This window comes from Pinus tabuliformis, chromosome J, assembly GCF_031772625.1.
Source record: "Pinus tabuliformis cultivar Carrire ecotype Pingquan chromosome J, CPIR1, whole genome shotgun sequence".
Taxonomy (NCBI): Eukaryota; Viridiplantae; Streptophyta; class Pinopsida; order Pinales; family Pinaceae; genus Pinus; species Pinus tabuliformis.
The window spans coordinates 314,782,652-314,800,757 of NC_142295.1; the positions used below are offsets into that span (position 1 = coordinate 314,782,652).

General features: G+C 40.8%; 1 protein-coding gene across 1 annotated transcript in view; it reads right to left on the reverse strand.

The window, feature by feature from the left end:
• Window positions 1–18,106, reverse strand: part of LOC149226995 (uncharacterized) — a 199,413-nt gene that overhangs the window by 68,168 nt on the left and 113,139 nt on the right. The window contains exon 7 of the mRNA XM_089380374.1: window positions 14,453–14,621. Coding sequence (XP_089236500.1) covers window positions 14,453–14,621 — 169 coding nt within the window. The remainder of the gene's footprint in view (window positions 1–14,452; window positions 14,622–18,106) is intronic.

The window sequence follows — 18,106 nt, forward strand, 5'->3', positions numbered from 1 at the left end:
ATGGTATTATGGATAGAGAGCATCTTCCAGGTTGGGGGAGGATGTGGGATGATTGCATTCAAAAGGAGATCAAGAGGATATCAGTGTCCACTATTGAGGACAAGGGATATGATGTGGAGTTTCGAGATGGACAAGTTTTTATGAATCCCAAGGGATCCTGTATCACTTCTACCAAAGTGATTGGAGTATGCCATGGGAAACTCTATAGGTTCATGTTTCAACCTACTAGAGCATTGGTATCAACCACCACCACCACTGATTTACTAATGAATCTATCCAAGAGAAATATTAGCAAAAATTTACTGAGAGATTTTACCCTCACTCCGAGCAATCTCAGCATTGTCTAACCTCTAAAAAGCTAGTTGTCCAAGTGGTCTGCTTAGGCTCTATGTCACCCTAGCACTGCCGGCCACACGCACTGCCTGAAACAACTGCCAATCTAGTCATTCTGCCTGTTGTTGACTGGGAAAATGCTTCTCCAACACTCCAGAAAATATTCCCAACCTCTGGAATAGAAAGTGTCTTCCTCTTCAGCTGAATCGAACTACTCCTCTGAAGCATTTGCGCAATCCCTTCGCTACTTCCTACAAACAATCTCGATCTCCTCTTTCTGACTATCCAGAACTGGAAAACTTCCTTCGGACTCATCGCTTCTGCCCCTTTGTCTTTGCGTCCCCTCTCGGGCTCGAACTCTTCCGACAGAATGTTGTTGTTCTCTGGAAAATCAAACTGCCCAAGGAAATCAATCTCGAGTGTGTTTCTCCATCCACCCATCTACTTTTTATAATCTCAGTGTGGGACTCCAACGGCGAAGATTAAAACTTAAACAATGGCTGAGATTATTTCCTAGTTGATCCGTGTGAGTTTCTAGAGAAATCTCACCTTCCTCAATTAATTACTGTTAATTAACCATTTTCCCTAAGTTAGACTTAGGAAAAAATTAATTACTGATTAATTAACTTAATTAAGGCATCTCTAGGTGGATTTTCCTGAAATCTTTTCTAGGTTATGGAGTCCTAGTGTTTCTTAGCCTCTCTTACAATTGTCGAGACTATACACCATCTGATGCTACAAAAACTAACACTCCCTCTTAGCGAGGAATGTGTTCAAGTGTTGAATTGCTCCAACACCTTGTCTTTGCATCATCCTCCATTCATGCTACTGACACCTGGCCACTGTGATTATCTGCCACTTCCCACCAACCACTACGCAACTCTGATGTTGCATCTGTGCTGCTGCTGACACTGCTATATTGCTGCCAACTCTGCATCTGCCCTACAACTCCCTCTCAACTATTGTTGTTGCTACTGCAACTGAGAAGCATTTGAAATATTGAATCAACTATGTCTCTGTGCTGCATTTGTCTCCTGAGCATCTCACTGCTACTAGCCTTTGCATTGCCAACTGAAGAATCTACACTATTGTTGAGTCTGCTACTGAGCCTCCTACTCTACTGTCAACACTACTTTGTGCTCCTCAGCACCTGACTATAACTAGTATGCAACTGTCACTCTGGAATCTGACTGCATCAACTGACATCAATCCATCTTGATATTGAACACTATAGGCCCCTGTAGTAAGGTAATGATCAATGAGGAAGACACCCCAAAGGACCCTGCCCAACCTTCTACACAACTCTAGGACTATAGCTCCATATCACCTCACCTCACTCCTAGAGGTATAGTTGCAAACATGGCAAATTCCTCCTCCAACCTAGAGGACAAATTGTCTATCTCTGCGGATGTTGTTGCCTGGTCTTGCTTCTCCTGCTTGTCCTTCTTCCTTTAAGGACACTAAGTACTATAGTGGTCAAACTTGCCACACCTGAAGCACTTGACCTTAGATAGGTCCTTCTTTTTCTTCTTCTCACCTTGTGCCTTACTATGACCCTTTGATGCAAGAGCCACATTCTCTTCCTCCTCACCTTTCGAACCCTTACTGCTGCTTTCGCTAATGGAGGTCTTCACAAGTGCTCACCTCATCTCCTCCTGCTCTAGGTTTGACCACATCCGGTCCCACCCTGGTAACGTATCTCGTCCCAAGATGCCTTGGACGAAGATTTCTCATTCCTCGGAGACACTGTTCAGAGCCAAACGCACAAGCTCTGTAGTTTGAGGTGCCTCTCCCACAGCTGCAAGTTGATCCCAGATTTCCTAAATTCTGGTTTCTCATCTTCTCTTTCAGGAACATCTTTCGTTGCTCAGAAGGATTTTGATATCGCTCAATGAGAGTATCCCACATCTCCTTGGTAGTGTTCTTGCCAAATATATGTGAAACTGTATGGTCCCAGACTCCATCCAAGATCATCCACTTCGCCTTGGCCATCTCTTTCATGTACTCTTTCAATTGTTCTGCATTAGTCGATACTGCCACCACGCTCTCTGCAAAGGTCTTCAGGCCATGTTCATCTAACAAGAAGGACGTCCTAACCCTCCAGATGACGTAATTGGAAGCTCCCGCCCACCTATCTTGATCTCTAAGCCCAGTTGTGGCCATCTCTAAAACCAGTTGTGGAAGGATTTTGATATCGCTGAGTGAGAGTATCCCACATCTCCTTGGTAGTGTTCTTGCCAGATATATGTGAAACTGTATGGTCCCAGACTCCATCCAAGATCATCCACTTCGCCTTGGCCATCTCTTTCATGTACTCTTTCGATTGTTCTGCATTAGTCGAGACTCGATACTGCCACCACGCTCTCTGCAAAGGTATTCAGGCCATGTTCATCTAACAAGAAGGACGTCCTAACCCTCCAGATGACGTAATTGGAAGCTCCCTCCCACCTATCTTGATCTCTAAGCCCAGTTGTGGCCATCTCTAAAACTGGAATGGAAATCTCCCACTTTCACCTGCTCGATTGTTGAATCTGCTATTCACACTCCCTTCTGGAGTGGGAAAATATGCTTGCAACCACTCTCGGCTACAACTGGAAATATGGATTTTTGAACTAGAAACCCTCTGAGAGAAATTCCCTCTATGTGCGCTTCGTCTTCCACCCGGCACTGATTCTGCTACTGCTACAAAACCCTCCTGCGCCCAAACAAAGAATCTACTTAGTGAAAATCTGAGCTACAGTTACTCCCTTTGCCTGTTGGAATCACTCAATCTGGCAAGCCAAAATTTTCTGCAACCCTGCGCTAAAAAATCGAACTACCCAGCAATTCGCACTGCCTGGCTAGGCACTGCACAACCTTAAGAAAATTTGTCTCACTTCTTCCTCTAAACAACGAATTTTCTTCTTCCGCTTCTAACCTTCCTCGTCTGATAAAAAATGCTATGATACCATGTGAAAACTTCACTACTAAAATTCTATTGCAACAATTGGAATTAATTCTTCTAACAGTAAATTAATTTAGCAGTTTATTGATATGGCAACAACAAATTAACCACACTGCAATCTTCGCAAATAAAAATATTATGGAAGATAAATTGGAAACTGAGAAAATATTGGCACACACACATAAAAATATAACACTGTTATTTTTGGACAAAAGTCCCCGGAAAAACCCAATGTGGAAAAACCATGCAACAGTTGAGGGCTTTTATTATTAAGCAACAGTGAGAAAATTTTGAGTACAATAAAGGTTGCCAAAATGGTGAATCTATCCAAGAGAAATACTACCAAAAATTTACTAAGGGATTTTACCCTCATTCCAAGCAATCCCAGCACTGTCTGGCCTTCGAAAAGCTAGTCGTCCAAGTGGTCTACACAGGCTCTGCGTCACCCTAACGCTGCCTGCCACATGCACTGCCGGAAACAACTGCCAATCTAGGACCCTTTGATGCAAGAGCCACATTCTCTTCCTCCTTCTCACCTTTCGAACCCTTACTACTGCTTCTGGTAATGGAGGTCTTCACAAGTGCTCACCTCATCTCCTCCTACTGTAGGTTTGACCACATCCGGTCCCACCCTAGTAATGTATCTCGTCCCAAAATGCCTTAGATGAAGATTTCTCATTCCTCAGAGATAGTGTTTAGAGCCAAACACACAAGCTCTATAATTTGAGGTGCCGCTACCACGGCTGCAAGTTGATCCTAGATTTCCTGAATTCTAGTGAGAAAGGGATCAATGCCTTCACCCTTATGCATCCTAAGGTTTCTCAGCTTCTCTTTCAGGGGCATCTTCCACTGCTCGGAAGAATTCTGCTAAGTGAGAGCATCCCACATCTCCTTGGCAATGTTCTTTCCATATATATGTGAAACTGTATGGTCCCGAACTCCATCTAAGATCATCTGCTTCGCCCTTGGCCATCTCTTGTCTGTACTCTTTCCACTGATCTGCATTAGTCGGTACTACCACCACACTCTCTACAAACGTCTTCAGGCCATGTTCATCTAACAGGAAGGACATCCTAGCCTTCCAGATGACATAGTTGGAGGCTCCCTCCAACCTATCCTGATGTCTAAGCCCAGTTGTGGCCATCTCTAAAACTAGAATGGAAATCTCCCTCTTTCACCTGCTCGGTTGGTGAATCTGCTATTCGCACTCCCTTTTTTTAGTGGGAAAGTCTACTTGTAACTACTGCCGACTGCAACTTGAAATATGGTTTCTGAACTAAAAACCCTCTGAGAAAAATTCCCTCTATGTGTGCGCTTCATCTTCCACCCAGCACTAATTCTACTACTGCTACAGAACCCTCCTGCGCCCAAACATGGAATTTGCTTAGTAAAAATCTGAGCTATTGTTGCTTCCTTTCCCTGTTGGAATCACTCAATCTGGCAAGACAAATTTTCTGCAACCCTGCACTAAAAAATCGAACTGCCCAACAATTCGCCTTCCCTGGCTAGGCATTGTGCAACCCTTAGAAAATTTGTCCCGCTGCTCCCTCTTAACAGCAAATTTTCTTCTTCTATTTCTGACCTTCCTCATCTGATCAAAAATGCTCTGATACCATGTGAAAAATTCACTACTAAAAGTCTATTGCAGCAACAGGAATTAATTCTTCTAACTGTAAATTAATTTAGCAATTTATTGTTATGGCAACAACGAATTAATCACATTGCAATGTTCACAAATAAAAATATTGCGGAAGATAAACTTGAAACTGAGAAAACACTAGCACACACACATAAAAATATAAAATTGTTATTTTTGGAAAAAAGCCCCGAAAAAACCCAATGTGGGAAAACCGGTGCCGCACTTGAGGGCTTTTATTATTAAGCAGCGTTGAAAAAATTCTGAGTACAATAAATGTCGCCAAACTAGAAAATCTATCCAAGAGAAATATTAGCAAAAATTTACTCAGAGATTTTACCCTCACTTCGATAATCCCAACACTATCTGACCTTTTGAAAAGTTAGTCGTCCAAGTGGTATGCCCAGGCTCTGCGTCACCCTAGCACTGTCTACCATACGCACTACCTGAAACAACCGCCAATCTAATGCTACAAAAACTAACATATGTGAATAGTATGTCACTTTTATTGATGACTACTCTAAGAAGACGTGGATCTACTGCATGAAAACTAGGGATGAGGTCTTCAAGAGGTTCCAAGGGTGTAAAGCTTGTGGAGAAGCAAATAGGGGAGAAGTTCAAGGTCTTGAGGTCCAACAATGGAGGCGAGTATATGTTAATTTTAAATAACAATGGTATGTTCTATGCTTAGCACAATTTACTTCAATGTTCCTTAGCAACCCAATAACAATTTGCAATTATTTCCAGTAGCAATCACATCAACCATTAATCACATTGACAGTAAATGCAGAAGACAAGCCAAGACAAGAGGACACTAGATGTGGCAGATGCCAAGTAAAAACCACAATGTGGGGAAAACCCTTTGATCAAATCTCCTTATTATTATTCAATAGTTCAGCAAAGAGAGTACAAAATTCAAATAGACTAGCCCAATACAAAGTCAAATCAACCCTGTAAAATTCTACAGTCAAACTTCAACCCTAACCAGAAATTCAATGTTTGTCAAATCAGCAGCAAAACACCTCCTTTGAAGCTTAGTCAAAGGCAGTCCAATTTGACCTCTAGCAAAGGTCAAAGTCAACCCAAAACAGTCCAACAATTCTATTCAAATAGAAATTAGCCATGTGGTCAAATAGCCTTGCAGTCAATGCATGTCAAATTGCCCCAAACACCTTGATTTTTGTGCCAATCAATGAGGCCTCAAGAGAGCAAAATATTGCCTCCAAAAACCCAGTCAAATCAACAGTGGTCAATGCTGGTCAATAGTCTGAAATTTTTGGTTTTGTTTTAGCCTAGAAAAACAATCCTCCTAGCCACACGTGTGGGGGAGAGAGAGAGAGAAGATGCCCAAGTTGTACAAACCAATCTGATGAAGAGAGAGAAGAATGTGTGAGTGAATGATGTCCAAATCAGGTGTGAGGTCTCTTCTATTTATACACTTTGTTGTGGGTGAAGAGACACATATTTTGGGCTTCTTGAGCCTACATTAAGTTGAGGCCGACCTTAACAATTTGCACACGAGAGAGAATAAATTCAAAATCACACTTTTGCTTGTCCGAATGAGATGATCCTTATATCAATCTTGGACCTCTCGAAAAAAGGAATCCAATGCAATAATCATCTCCATCATATGAGTTGTCTCAAGGTGAAATTTCGCCTTGGTTGCCAATTTTAACAATATACCTCCAATGAGAAGAGGAATTTTTGTGCTAGAGTGGGCATCAAGAAGGAGTGGACAGTTCCTTACACCCCTAAACAAAATAGGGTTGGAGAGAGGAAGAACGGGGCAATAGTTGAGGCAACAAGAGACATGCTCCATGATCAGGGGCTACCATTCTTTCTATGGGTTGAGGTATGCAACACTACAATGCATCTGCAGAATATGAACCCACATAGGGTGTTGGGGAACAAAACTCTAAAGGAGGCTTTTTCTAGGAAGAAGCCTAATATTGGACACTTCAAGATTTTTGGTTGCCTAACATATTCACATGGCACTGAGGAGCAAAGGACAAGGTTAGGACCCACAACCGAGAAGGGCATTTTTGTGGGGCATAGTGAGACCTCGAAGGCTTATCGCATATATATCATTGTGTAGAGGAAGGTTGTTGTGAGGCGAGATGTGAGATTTGAGAGAGAGCCTTGAGGAGGTCACAAGATATGGATCAGGTAGAGCAGCGGGCTCCTAAACAAGGAAGTCCACCACAGGGTATGGAACCATCAAGTACAGGTTCACAGGGGTCTGGATGATTGCAAGCTTCATTCCGCAGGCTTCTAGGATGACAGGTCCACAAGTTACAAGGACACAGGATCCCCAAGTACAGGTTCAATGTAAACCACAAGGGCATCATCTTCGTTGATACCAATTATAAAGGATGATATACCCATCCCAATATAAGAGGCTACTTCAGGGAAGAAGAATCCTAAATGGCTTCGCAATACCTTGCAAGAAACCCAGGGGACAGTGGGAAAGCCTAAGTGGTCAGTTAAGGAGAGCAGTCCACCAGAGCGATTTGATAGCTAATTGGCTATAGTGAGTAGCATTATGGAGACCAAATCATCTAGGCATGAAGAGGTTGTAGCCCAACGGGTTTGGAGGGATGTCATGGTGGAAGAGTATGCTTCCAACATGAAGAATGATGTGCGCGAGAATATGTCGAGACCTAAGGGGAAGACAATGGAGACTTCCAGGTGGCTCTACAAGATCATACATGTTGTGGATGGCAGCATTGAGAAGTTCAAAGCTCGACTTGTGGCATGGGGGTTCTCACAAGTAAAGGGAGTTGACTATGACGAGACCTTTGCACTAGTGGCTAAATACACTTCGATTAGAGCAATTATCTCCCTTGGAGCAAAGAAGGGTTGGAAGATCCACCAAATGAATGTGAAGATCAGTTTTCTCAATGGGATCATACAGGATGAGGTATATATCGAGCAGCCACAAGGCTTTGAGGGGCATGGGAGGGCATCCCACGTATGTAGGTTGAATAAGGCCTTGTATGGGCTAAAGCAACCATCAAGAGTGTGGTATTCATGGATTAATTCCTACTTGCAGCAAGATGGCTTTTGAGAATAGTGATGCGGATACGAACCTATATTACACTATGGTTGGCGAGGATGCACTCATTCTTATATTGTATGTAGATGATTTGTTTATTTCAGGAGAGGAGAAACTCATTGAGCACTGCAAGAGAGACCTTGCTTTAGAGTTCAAGATGATTGATAAAGGGTTGATGCACTATTTCCTGGGGTTGGAGCAAGGCTGCTTGGAAGTGGGAGAGAAAGTGGGAAGTGGGAGTGGAAGTGGGAGCGGGAGAGACAATCTTCAAAAGCTTCCAAGTCCGAAGCATTTTTTATATAACATATATTTTGATGCATATGTGTCAACAAAAGCAAGTAGAATGATGAATTAGTTATAAAATGTGAAAATTTCTAATACGAAATTCTACTACAGTAACTAATTTGTTTCACCAACTTATCTCTCACAATAAGTTATTTACGAAAACCCTTCAGTAAACATTAAAATAAATTCTACTGCAGTTATCACATAATTACATAGAGAAAATAACAGCAATATACAAGCACAAGAATTAATCACATCAACACAGTTGTTTTTGGACAATTGTCCTCGGAAAAACCCAATGTGGGAAAACTGGTGCAGCAAATGAGGGTTTTATTAATCTTCAACAACAATCGCTTTACAAGGAATGATTTCACAGAGAAACTAAGACACTTTTGAGAGAAAACACCTGAGACAAAGTTTCTCCTCCTCCTGGAGAAGTTCTAACACCCTGGAGACCCTTCACCCACCTCTGCGTCACTTCTTCGTCTCTCGCATCAGTCTACGTCAACCTGTGTGTGGACTGTGTCTCCAATGGTGCAGTTTACCTACTCTTCCCTCTAGCGTTGTCTCTCAAATGCCCTGCGTTACCTCCTCCTCAGTCACTGATTGTTTCTCCTCCTCTTCCTTCACCCTGCAACTCTCCCTCTAAAATCGAACTCCTTCTCCTTGAGGATCGATTTCCCTCGGGGTACTGAGTATTTGCCCGGTGTGTCTCCAAATGACTCTCAAGTCTTCTCTTATACTTTTCCTGTTGATGAATCAACGGCCGAGATTAAGTCTCTAATCAATGGCTAAGATTAAAACATACTTGATACTCGTCTCTTAGAAGCTTCTCACCCATATCTTTATTAATACCCATTAATATTTTTATTTTCCTAAGTTTAGACTTAGGAACCCATCCGAGTGGAATTTCTCCAAACAATTTCTGGGTCTTGGAGATATCATGTGTTCTAGCCCCTCCACAAAATTTTGGAGCTAGAGCACATCCGATGCTACCCAAAATCATCATAAAAAGCATAAACACATGGATTAAAACATATAACATCAATCCTCTGGCAATTATAATCTTCATCAACCAAAGGTCCATAAGTTACAACATCTTGATTCTCATCAACATAATGTTTCAAAGTTTTAAAATTCCATATATAACATTTGACATTACTCAAATTGTACTTGTAACCATTACCAAACTATAACAAACAATATCAAACACGAAATGAAACAGTTTGCGAAGCATCATATTCATAATTCATTACCAATGAGTTATAATTGCCAACTTCAAACTTCAAACTTAAATTGTCATATATTGCTTACAAAAAATACCATAATAAATATCAAAGAGTCAAATAGTTGTAAAAACTACTAGAAGGTAGAAAATAGAAAAGATAAGTAATCTACTATCTACTAAAATTTCTTCTTGCCACGAGAAACTTCTAAATTCTTTTCTCGTAATCTATGAACAATGGGAGTCTCCTCCCGCATAGTCTGACTCTGCAATGGTCGTGAACCACGTCTAGAACCAGAAAGCACATGACCTCCATGCAATGTTGCAGATGGAGGTGGTGGTAAAGCTAGTGCAACTTGAGCCCTATTAGTGGAATGGGGTGCCCTTGCAGATTAGTATTTTGGCGTAAGGACATATGCCACAGCATGGAGTGAAACCTTAAGATTACCCCACCTTTTGACCACATGTTTGTGAATATGATCATACAGGATGGGATCTTTCGGCTAAACAATATCTTTCGTTTGCCCTAGCATGTTATCCATCTGCTCATACACCTCCCCAATCACTGGTGTCTCTGTATCTGCAAAACGAATCATGTTATAAATGGGCTTGGTGAACTACAAAACATTCCTCACACTTGCCCAAAACTGACCATTAAGGTAAGGTAATAACTAGTAAATCTAGTCTTTGCAATCTTCAATACCTCCAACCTTGAGTGACTGTGGAAAAGGCCATGGGCATTGCTATGATTGGTAATAAATCTTACCATGTACTTAGCTTTCTTGCACAATCAACCAATCCATTTGTATTCAGGTTCCTTTATCTTAATAATTTCATGCATCAAAAGGTTCAATGTGTGAACCAAAAACCCAGACCAAAATATGTTTGGGTATCTATCCTTAATGAGCTCTCGCTATCTTACAATTAGAAGCATTATTAGTGTTGACTTGGATGACATTGTATTGCCCGATACTTTCAATTGTTTGAATTAATGGTTCTGCAATGTTGACATCAGTCTTGAACTTATCTTAGTCAGGAGATGAAAGGAAGATTGCACCAGTAGAAAACACACCAAGAACACGTATCAATGGCTTGCATTTTACATTTGTCCAACGATCAGTACAATGGATACCCATATATTCATTCCATGCATTTGTGAATTTACCCAAAGCAGTTTTTATTTTGGCTTCTTCCCAATCAAGTCCCATGGTTCTAGCTTTGTCATACCCAGGGCTCTTGTATCTTTTAGGGGCATCATTAGTGGTGTCAACCATTTGATGCCAATAAGGTGAGCGAAGAACATTGAATGGTGTGCCACATGCAAAGACAAATCAAAAAACTTTTGCATCCACATCATCCCTACAATCTTGAACAAGGAGTTTTGATATTGTTTATGCCTTAAAGGGATGTTTATGCCTGTGGTTGTGAATCCACTACCATGGGTGGGATGCCGATGGAATTCTTGTTCGACCACTAAATGCTCCATGTGTGTTAGTGGTGTCATGTTCACCCTTTGAACTTTTTTATTTGTATTGTGCTTCCTCCTCTTGCCTTGTATATTTGGTTCTATGTTGTGTTGGCACATTTGCACAAGCTTTGATTCATGTTTGCTTATTTCCATTCCATGGCCCTTTCCCACATAGATGCTTTATGGCACAGGTATATGAACCTACGTAAGTAGAGTTGCAAAAGGGGCATATAAATTTAGTGGTTCCACACCCTTTCCCTCCTCCAAGCCTTGTAACATATTTCCAGAAGGGTGTTTAGTCTATCTTAGTTTTCTTTCCATCATCATCTCCACTCCCATTATCCTCTTCCTCCTCTTTCTCTTGGTACTCCTCTTCTCCAAGGTATCCTAATCCACAACTACCCACTTCTTCATCATCTTCATCACTTCTTCTTCTATTTCCCAACACCATCATCATAGCCCAAAATGGAATCAACAAGATAAGGCTAAGCCATATACCCGTCATGTTTGTCAAATCTTGAGATTCTTCAATGCAATAAAATGATGGAGGAATGGGAAAGAGTAGGAGAAGAGAACATCTAGATTCTAGATTCATTCAACATATAAAAAGCACAAATGTTACATGGAAAAAAATACAAGAATGGGATTAGACCCTACCTCTTTGGCACTCCAACAATGGTGGCAGCGTTCAATCTCCCTTGGAAGCTCCCAAGATGTTATCTTCTCAATCCTCTCAAAGCTTCTCCTCAAGGCTCAAACCCTCTCAATCTCTCTCATAAACTCATAAAATGATGTTAACTCAGAGGGGAGAAGGCCTTTTATTCCCCTTGGCCCCTCCAATTTCCCTCCAAAAAAACATTGCCCTACTTGGCCATGTGCGGGCGAAAAAAAGCAAGAGCGGATTCTTTTAGCGGCAAGCGGTCGCTCCTGAATCACTCCCCGAGCATTAAAATCACTCCGTGAGTGATTGGGGAGTGATCCGAGAGCGTCGCTCCTCGATAGCTCCTAGAGCAACTAGGGAAGGGAAAAAAATTTAAGGGGGGTGCACTCCCAAACGAGAGTGATTTAGGAGCATGATCCCTGCGTCGCTCATTGAGCGCTTTTGGAGCAGGTGTGAGGGGGGGGCTCCCCCATAGCCTTAAGTTGGAGGTTTCACAGGAGGATGGGCATATCTTCTTGGGATACGGTAAGTACGCAGGGAACATATAGAGGAGATTTCATATGGAGGACTACAAGCCCATGGCCATGCCTATGATTACCAACTGGAAGAAGTTGTATGCTTCTAACTCTGAGTTGGTAAATCACACTTTATATCGCCAATTGATCGATTCATTGATGTATTCGGTCAATACCAGACTAGATATTTGTTACGAAGTCAATACATTGAATCAATTCATGGTGGAGCCAGGAGAGTGCATTGGGTGGCTATGAAACATGTGTTGAGGCACCCGCAATGTATAATGGATTATGAACTGGACTATATCTAGGGGGTGGAGTCAGGTTGATTAGCTACATAGACTCACATTGGGCACGCAGTTCTAGTGACAAAGAGAGCACTTCAGGATGTTGTTTCATGTTGGGTTCCGCTGTAGTGTCATGGTTCAGCAGGAAACAGAGCTCAGTGGCACTGAGTTATGTAGAAGCAGAGTATATGGCAACTAGTTGTGCCAGTTGTGAGGCCCTTTGGCTTTGCAAGATGTTGTATGGCTTATATGGTCAACGACTGAGACCAAAAGTGATCTACTACGATAGGAAAAATTGTATCAAACTCACGGAGAATTTAGTATTTCATGACAAGTCAAAGCATATCGAGATCAAATACCACTTTATCTAGGATTATATTTAGAGAGGAACAGTGAAGCTACAGTATATATCTACCAATGAGCGGGTGGCCAACATTCTCACCAAGCCCTTACCAAGGGGCAAGCATGTTTATTTTAGAGACATGATGGAAGTGGTGAGAAACACTTTCCATTGTAAGTGGGAGTGGTATAAAAGGAGTACCAAGGGCAAGTGTTCCTAAGAATTGGTGTCTAGCCTAGGAAAGTGTCCTAACGTGACCCCTTTTACTTAACTTTATGCGAAATAAAGTTAAAGTGAGTTTATAAAGTATAAAGTCACTTGATTTTATGAACTTAAAGTCATAAAGTACCTTTTGAGTAATTAATGAAAAGGGGACTAAAGGGGAAAGTGTCTCATGGGTTAATGAGAGATTAGATCTCCACTCTTGATTTAATTGGTTAAGATTTAATCTCAACCATTAGATCTTAGGTTTAGGTCTTTCTTCTTAATGACATAGCAACAGGGAAAAAGGAAAGAGGAGAAGGCACCATTTTGCACATTTGTTCATCAGAGTTGGAGAAGAGAAGTAAAGAAGGTAGAGAGAGTCATTAACAGCATGAGAGGGGCTAAGTATAGTAGGAGAGTATAGCAGGTACAACAAATTTGGTACAGATTCCAAGGCTGAGTACTGGAATGGAATTCAAGGAGAGGATCGACACATTTACTGTTGAAGAGAGCACTAAAATTGAGGCAATCTAGGTTGCATTTATTGCTACTACTTCAACTCGATTTTCAAGGCAGTCTGGGCAGATTTCTAGGGATCTGACAGCGCAAAAATTGAGGCTATCAGAGTGTAAAGAGTAGAATGAATTCTCAGAAAGCTTGGGCATGAAAATCAGGGTATTCTTATAGCTTAATTACAGCTCGTCAGTCAGAAAGCAACACAATTTTCGAGAGAAGAATTGTTGGGAAATTTGTATAGCTAGCACGGATTTCTAAGCGATTGTCAAGCATGAATTTTTGGGTGTGATTGGCACAAAAACCAAAGAGTTGTCTGACACAGTGTTTAAGGAGCAGCTACAGCGTGAAATTCTAGGAAATCCAGGCATGATTTCCTATGAGATAAGTTGATTTAACTATTGTAATAAATGTTGTAATAATTTCTTTGAAAGTAATAAAAATCTCTCTCTCCTCACTGGTTTTCCCTTCGGGGTTTTTCTAGGATCTCTGTGCCATTTTTCCTTTTTATCTGCTCACCAAACCCTGCTTTTGTTTTGTTATAATTTTTTCCTGGAAATATATTGAAAGTTTTATTTATAAAAAGAGGATAGGAACATAACCAACCTTGTAAATAAATGAAAATCCATGGTAAACAATACATCAGTAGTCCCAATCGAATGGGAACAAAAAAAACTGAAAATCTAGATTAATGAAATCTACAATCTTTAAAATCTGCAAAAATGTGAATGCCAGCAATTCATTTATGGAAATAATACTTTAAATATATCACTATATGTAAACAAGAAAATAAAGCAAGCGATTTCAAAATAAATAAGAAATCAATAATTGACAATATTCAGATAGAACCAATAAAAATAAGATGAATATGAAAACAAGAAAAAACAATAACAAATCTCTTTGAGAGTGGCCCATAAATAAACATTACAACTACTAAGGCTTAAAATTTAAAATAAGAATGAAGTGAACGGTGTAAAAGAGCAGACCTCTCCACTATCAGACTCCACATCCTCAGAAATACCCGCATGTTGTTCCACTACGATTCTCTTGATTTCAGAAGCACCAGTAGACTGACTTTCAATCGGTCCACTTGGTGCCTTTGGTTTTGGGGCAAGAATATTCTCTGGAGCCCATTCTAAATATAAAGGCACGTGTCTGCACTCAAATAATATATAGTTTTCTTACTAGAACAATCTAAATGCCACCGTAATTCTCAATTATCATTATAATTAAAAAGAAACAAGACCAAAATTCAAACAATAAAAGACTTAAATATTAGAATGTACAATAGAAAAAACCCATTCATTCACATAAGAAGAATTTTAGTACAGATGACTTAGCCTATGCTCCAGTTCATAATATTCTCCTCTCTTTATTCCTTGCAGTTTGTTCTATAATCGCAGTCGAATACAATTAAGCAATGCACTCTATTTTTCTTTCAAAAGATGGAATTTCCTTTTCTCAAATAGAATGCAGTATCCCCATGAAAAATAGAAAACGATATACAAGGCACAGATGGTCTTCATTTTGTTCTAATAAATTATAATATAACAAAAGAATATCATTTGATTGACAGACACGAAATGAGGGTAACATTTGTCCCGACAATCACGTGCTAGTATCATGTTGAATTTTGTTGAATACATTAGCATGAATATGCAAAGCATTGAGTGAATTTCATTGATTGCTTTGAAAATAATTACCTAGAGCCACATATCATATCAAAAATTTAAGGTTTGAACTAATCACTAGCCATATCCAAACTGCATGAATAAATCACCAGTGTTCACCAAAAATGTTTGCACATGTATAGCTAGAAATGACTCCAAAATGTAAGCCATAAAAATCTTATGCATAAATAACTCAACATCTATGTTATACAAGTTTGTAGAACATAGGAACAGGTGTTCAGTGCTGTTACTTCCTAGATCTGCACACAAGATAAGTCCAATCTTCCAGGTACAAACCCTAGCACAACTCTTGGAAGTTTTACCCGCTATCACCTCAATATAACCATCCTTCACTTTAGGCCAGCTCTCCTTTAGTCAAGAGGGATTTCCCTAAGATCAAATCACTAATCTATCTATTAGCACAGAACTGAAATCAGATTAGAGATTTGTGTGCTTAATATGGTGTGTTATCTACTAGGTTATATCGAGCAGAACCTAAAGACCCCATGGCCCAATGTACAAGGCACTCATCAAAATTTTCAGAAGTCAACAGACACCTATTGACCCTTCTCTCCTATCTCTATATTTTTCTCTCAAATTTCGCAACACTATGGGGAATTGTATTTTATGTCGCTAGTATGATGAACTGTTGTAACAGGTTTAGGCGACTTAGAACTCGATCATCAAGTGAGTACACTCTAGAGTGTTTTTTTCACTTAGCTAATTATTCTCACTTTTCAGCAATGAATAACTAGCTGAGTTTTTCCACTCACACACCTCCAAAGCTGATGTGTGGCTTGATGATTGGGCCTTGGGTCTTTGCTAATGCCTAGAATCGATGTATATTACCATACTAGGACATATCTAAAGCATCGCGAAATTTGATTAGGTTTTTATAGGATTTTTTAAATTATTAAAATTATCACAATACGGGATTTTTAATTAATTTCCATGTAAAATGGTAAATAAGTGAACCTCGAAGATATTGGGGGCGTATAATACTTGAAAATCATACTCACCATCCCGAAATTCTTCTAAGGTCCACTTCAAGGGATAAAAAGTTCAATAATCCCCCCTCAAAATCCATTTTTCCCAAGTTTAGTGGCATTAAGTGTCAAAAAATTGAAAATATGAATATTGAGGCATATTAAAAATGCTCTCAAAAATCAAGTGAAATGATGTGGAATTTAAACAAGTCAAAAGTCAAATGGAAGACTGACTAGGCAGCGAAATCACCACATTAAGGTGGGACCTCAAAAGGGTCAAGTTCACTAGTAGTTGAGTGATCTGAAAATCACTCGTGAATGATCTCAATTAATTAATGAAGGTATTACAGACTCATGCTGGGGTGTGTCTATGTTATTTTAGGCAATAGATTGATAAGATTGCGAAATACACAGACACTTTAAACAGTAAGAGAAATACAGTAAGCAAATACAGAACACAACAAATTTAATAAGGAGTTCACCCAATCATCTTGAGCTATGTCTCCTGGTCCAGCTTCAGTGGTGGCCTTTTCTATTGTGTCTTAAAGCAGAGATTTTACAACAAGGAGCTCAATTTGAGTCTCACTTAACAAATGATGATCAGTAGGGTGGTACTTGGATCCCCCACGCCTCTAGAGTGCACAGAGTCCCCCTTATTGAATCTCGACCTCAACCGGTCTCAATGGTATGAGCCCAATTTGGTACTCAATACCATACAGGTATACACATGAGTTGCTTGAACCTCTCAAGCCTTCTCTTGAGTTCACAGACTCTCAGACTCTCTCTGTTCTGTCTGCTCGACGTTGCCTTTCCTCTGCAGGTCAGCTTGGCTTTTCTGTTCTCTGTAATTCGCTTCCTTCTCTACTTCTATTCCCTTCTCTTCTGTTATGTTTTCTGTCTCTATGTTTGTTGTGGCTTAAAGCCAATCTGCTCCCTGACTGTTTGTTTCCTCTTCCCGGCTCTCTCGATCGCCTGCCTCTGTCCGCTGGAATTCCCCTGCTCTGCGTCATCATCACTGTATAATGCTGCACAGAGAAGTGGCCACTTGACGCCTTACGAACTGAGTGTTAGTTTTCTTTAAACGGACGTTATTTCCATTACTCCAGGATTTGCCCACGGAACTAATTCTTCTGCCAGCTCATCGGTCATGCCGGACCTCAAATCTTTATGTGCCTCAGTTTATTTCCCCATCGAATCCGGTCATCCATCGGGTTGATTCTCCACTGTTGATCTGGAGCCTCTAGATCCTACGGTCTCCGTCTATATCGCGCGGGTAAGTTGCTCGACCGTTACTCACGCAATGTAAGCGGTTTTCTCTCTCATCCACTGGACACGCATCGCCCAGTGTATGGCATCACGCTGAACTCAGCCAAACCTGCTTACCGCTCGAAGTGCACGCGATATCCTGGCGGTTTTGGGCGCGAGACCTGCCTTCTGACAGTTTCCGCACGGTTTTCCTATTTTTCCCGTGACCGAGCACTCGGGGCTTTCCTTCTCTGAGGGTTTTGTCCTGCTCGCGTATCAGAAACTACCTCTGTTTCTGGATCCGGGCTTCCCATTTGCCAATTTGCATCCATGCGCGGTCTCCATGGGCCAACGGTCAGCACGCTTTGACCGAGGGTCCTCGTTGTTCCGTGCTGGCCACAATTGCCATTGTCCAAAGGACATTTCTGATAAGCTTTGTTATTCATAAGATTTGATCTGTCATAATTTGAAACATTCATGAAAACGTTTAAGGATCCAATTCGGATCACGGCCTTCCCACTGAAAAGGCTTTTGGACCACCAAAAGTTGGATTTCAAGCATCGACTAAGTGAGGGAATAACTGTCTCACTTGTCCAATCTATATCCATTTTGCATTGCTTGGCTTTGAACCCTTGAGTCCAATCCTGAGGTACTCAACATCTCCCTTGCATGTCGTCCTCACCTTTCTGTCTAGAACTGTGTCTTCCTGCAATTCGTTGAGATATTCAGGTAACAAATC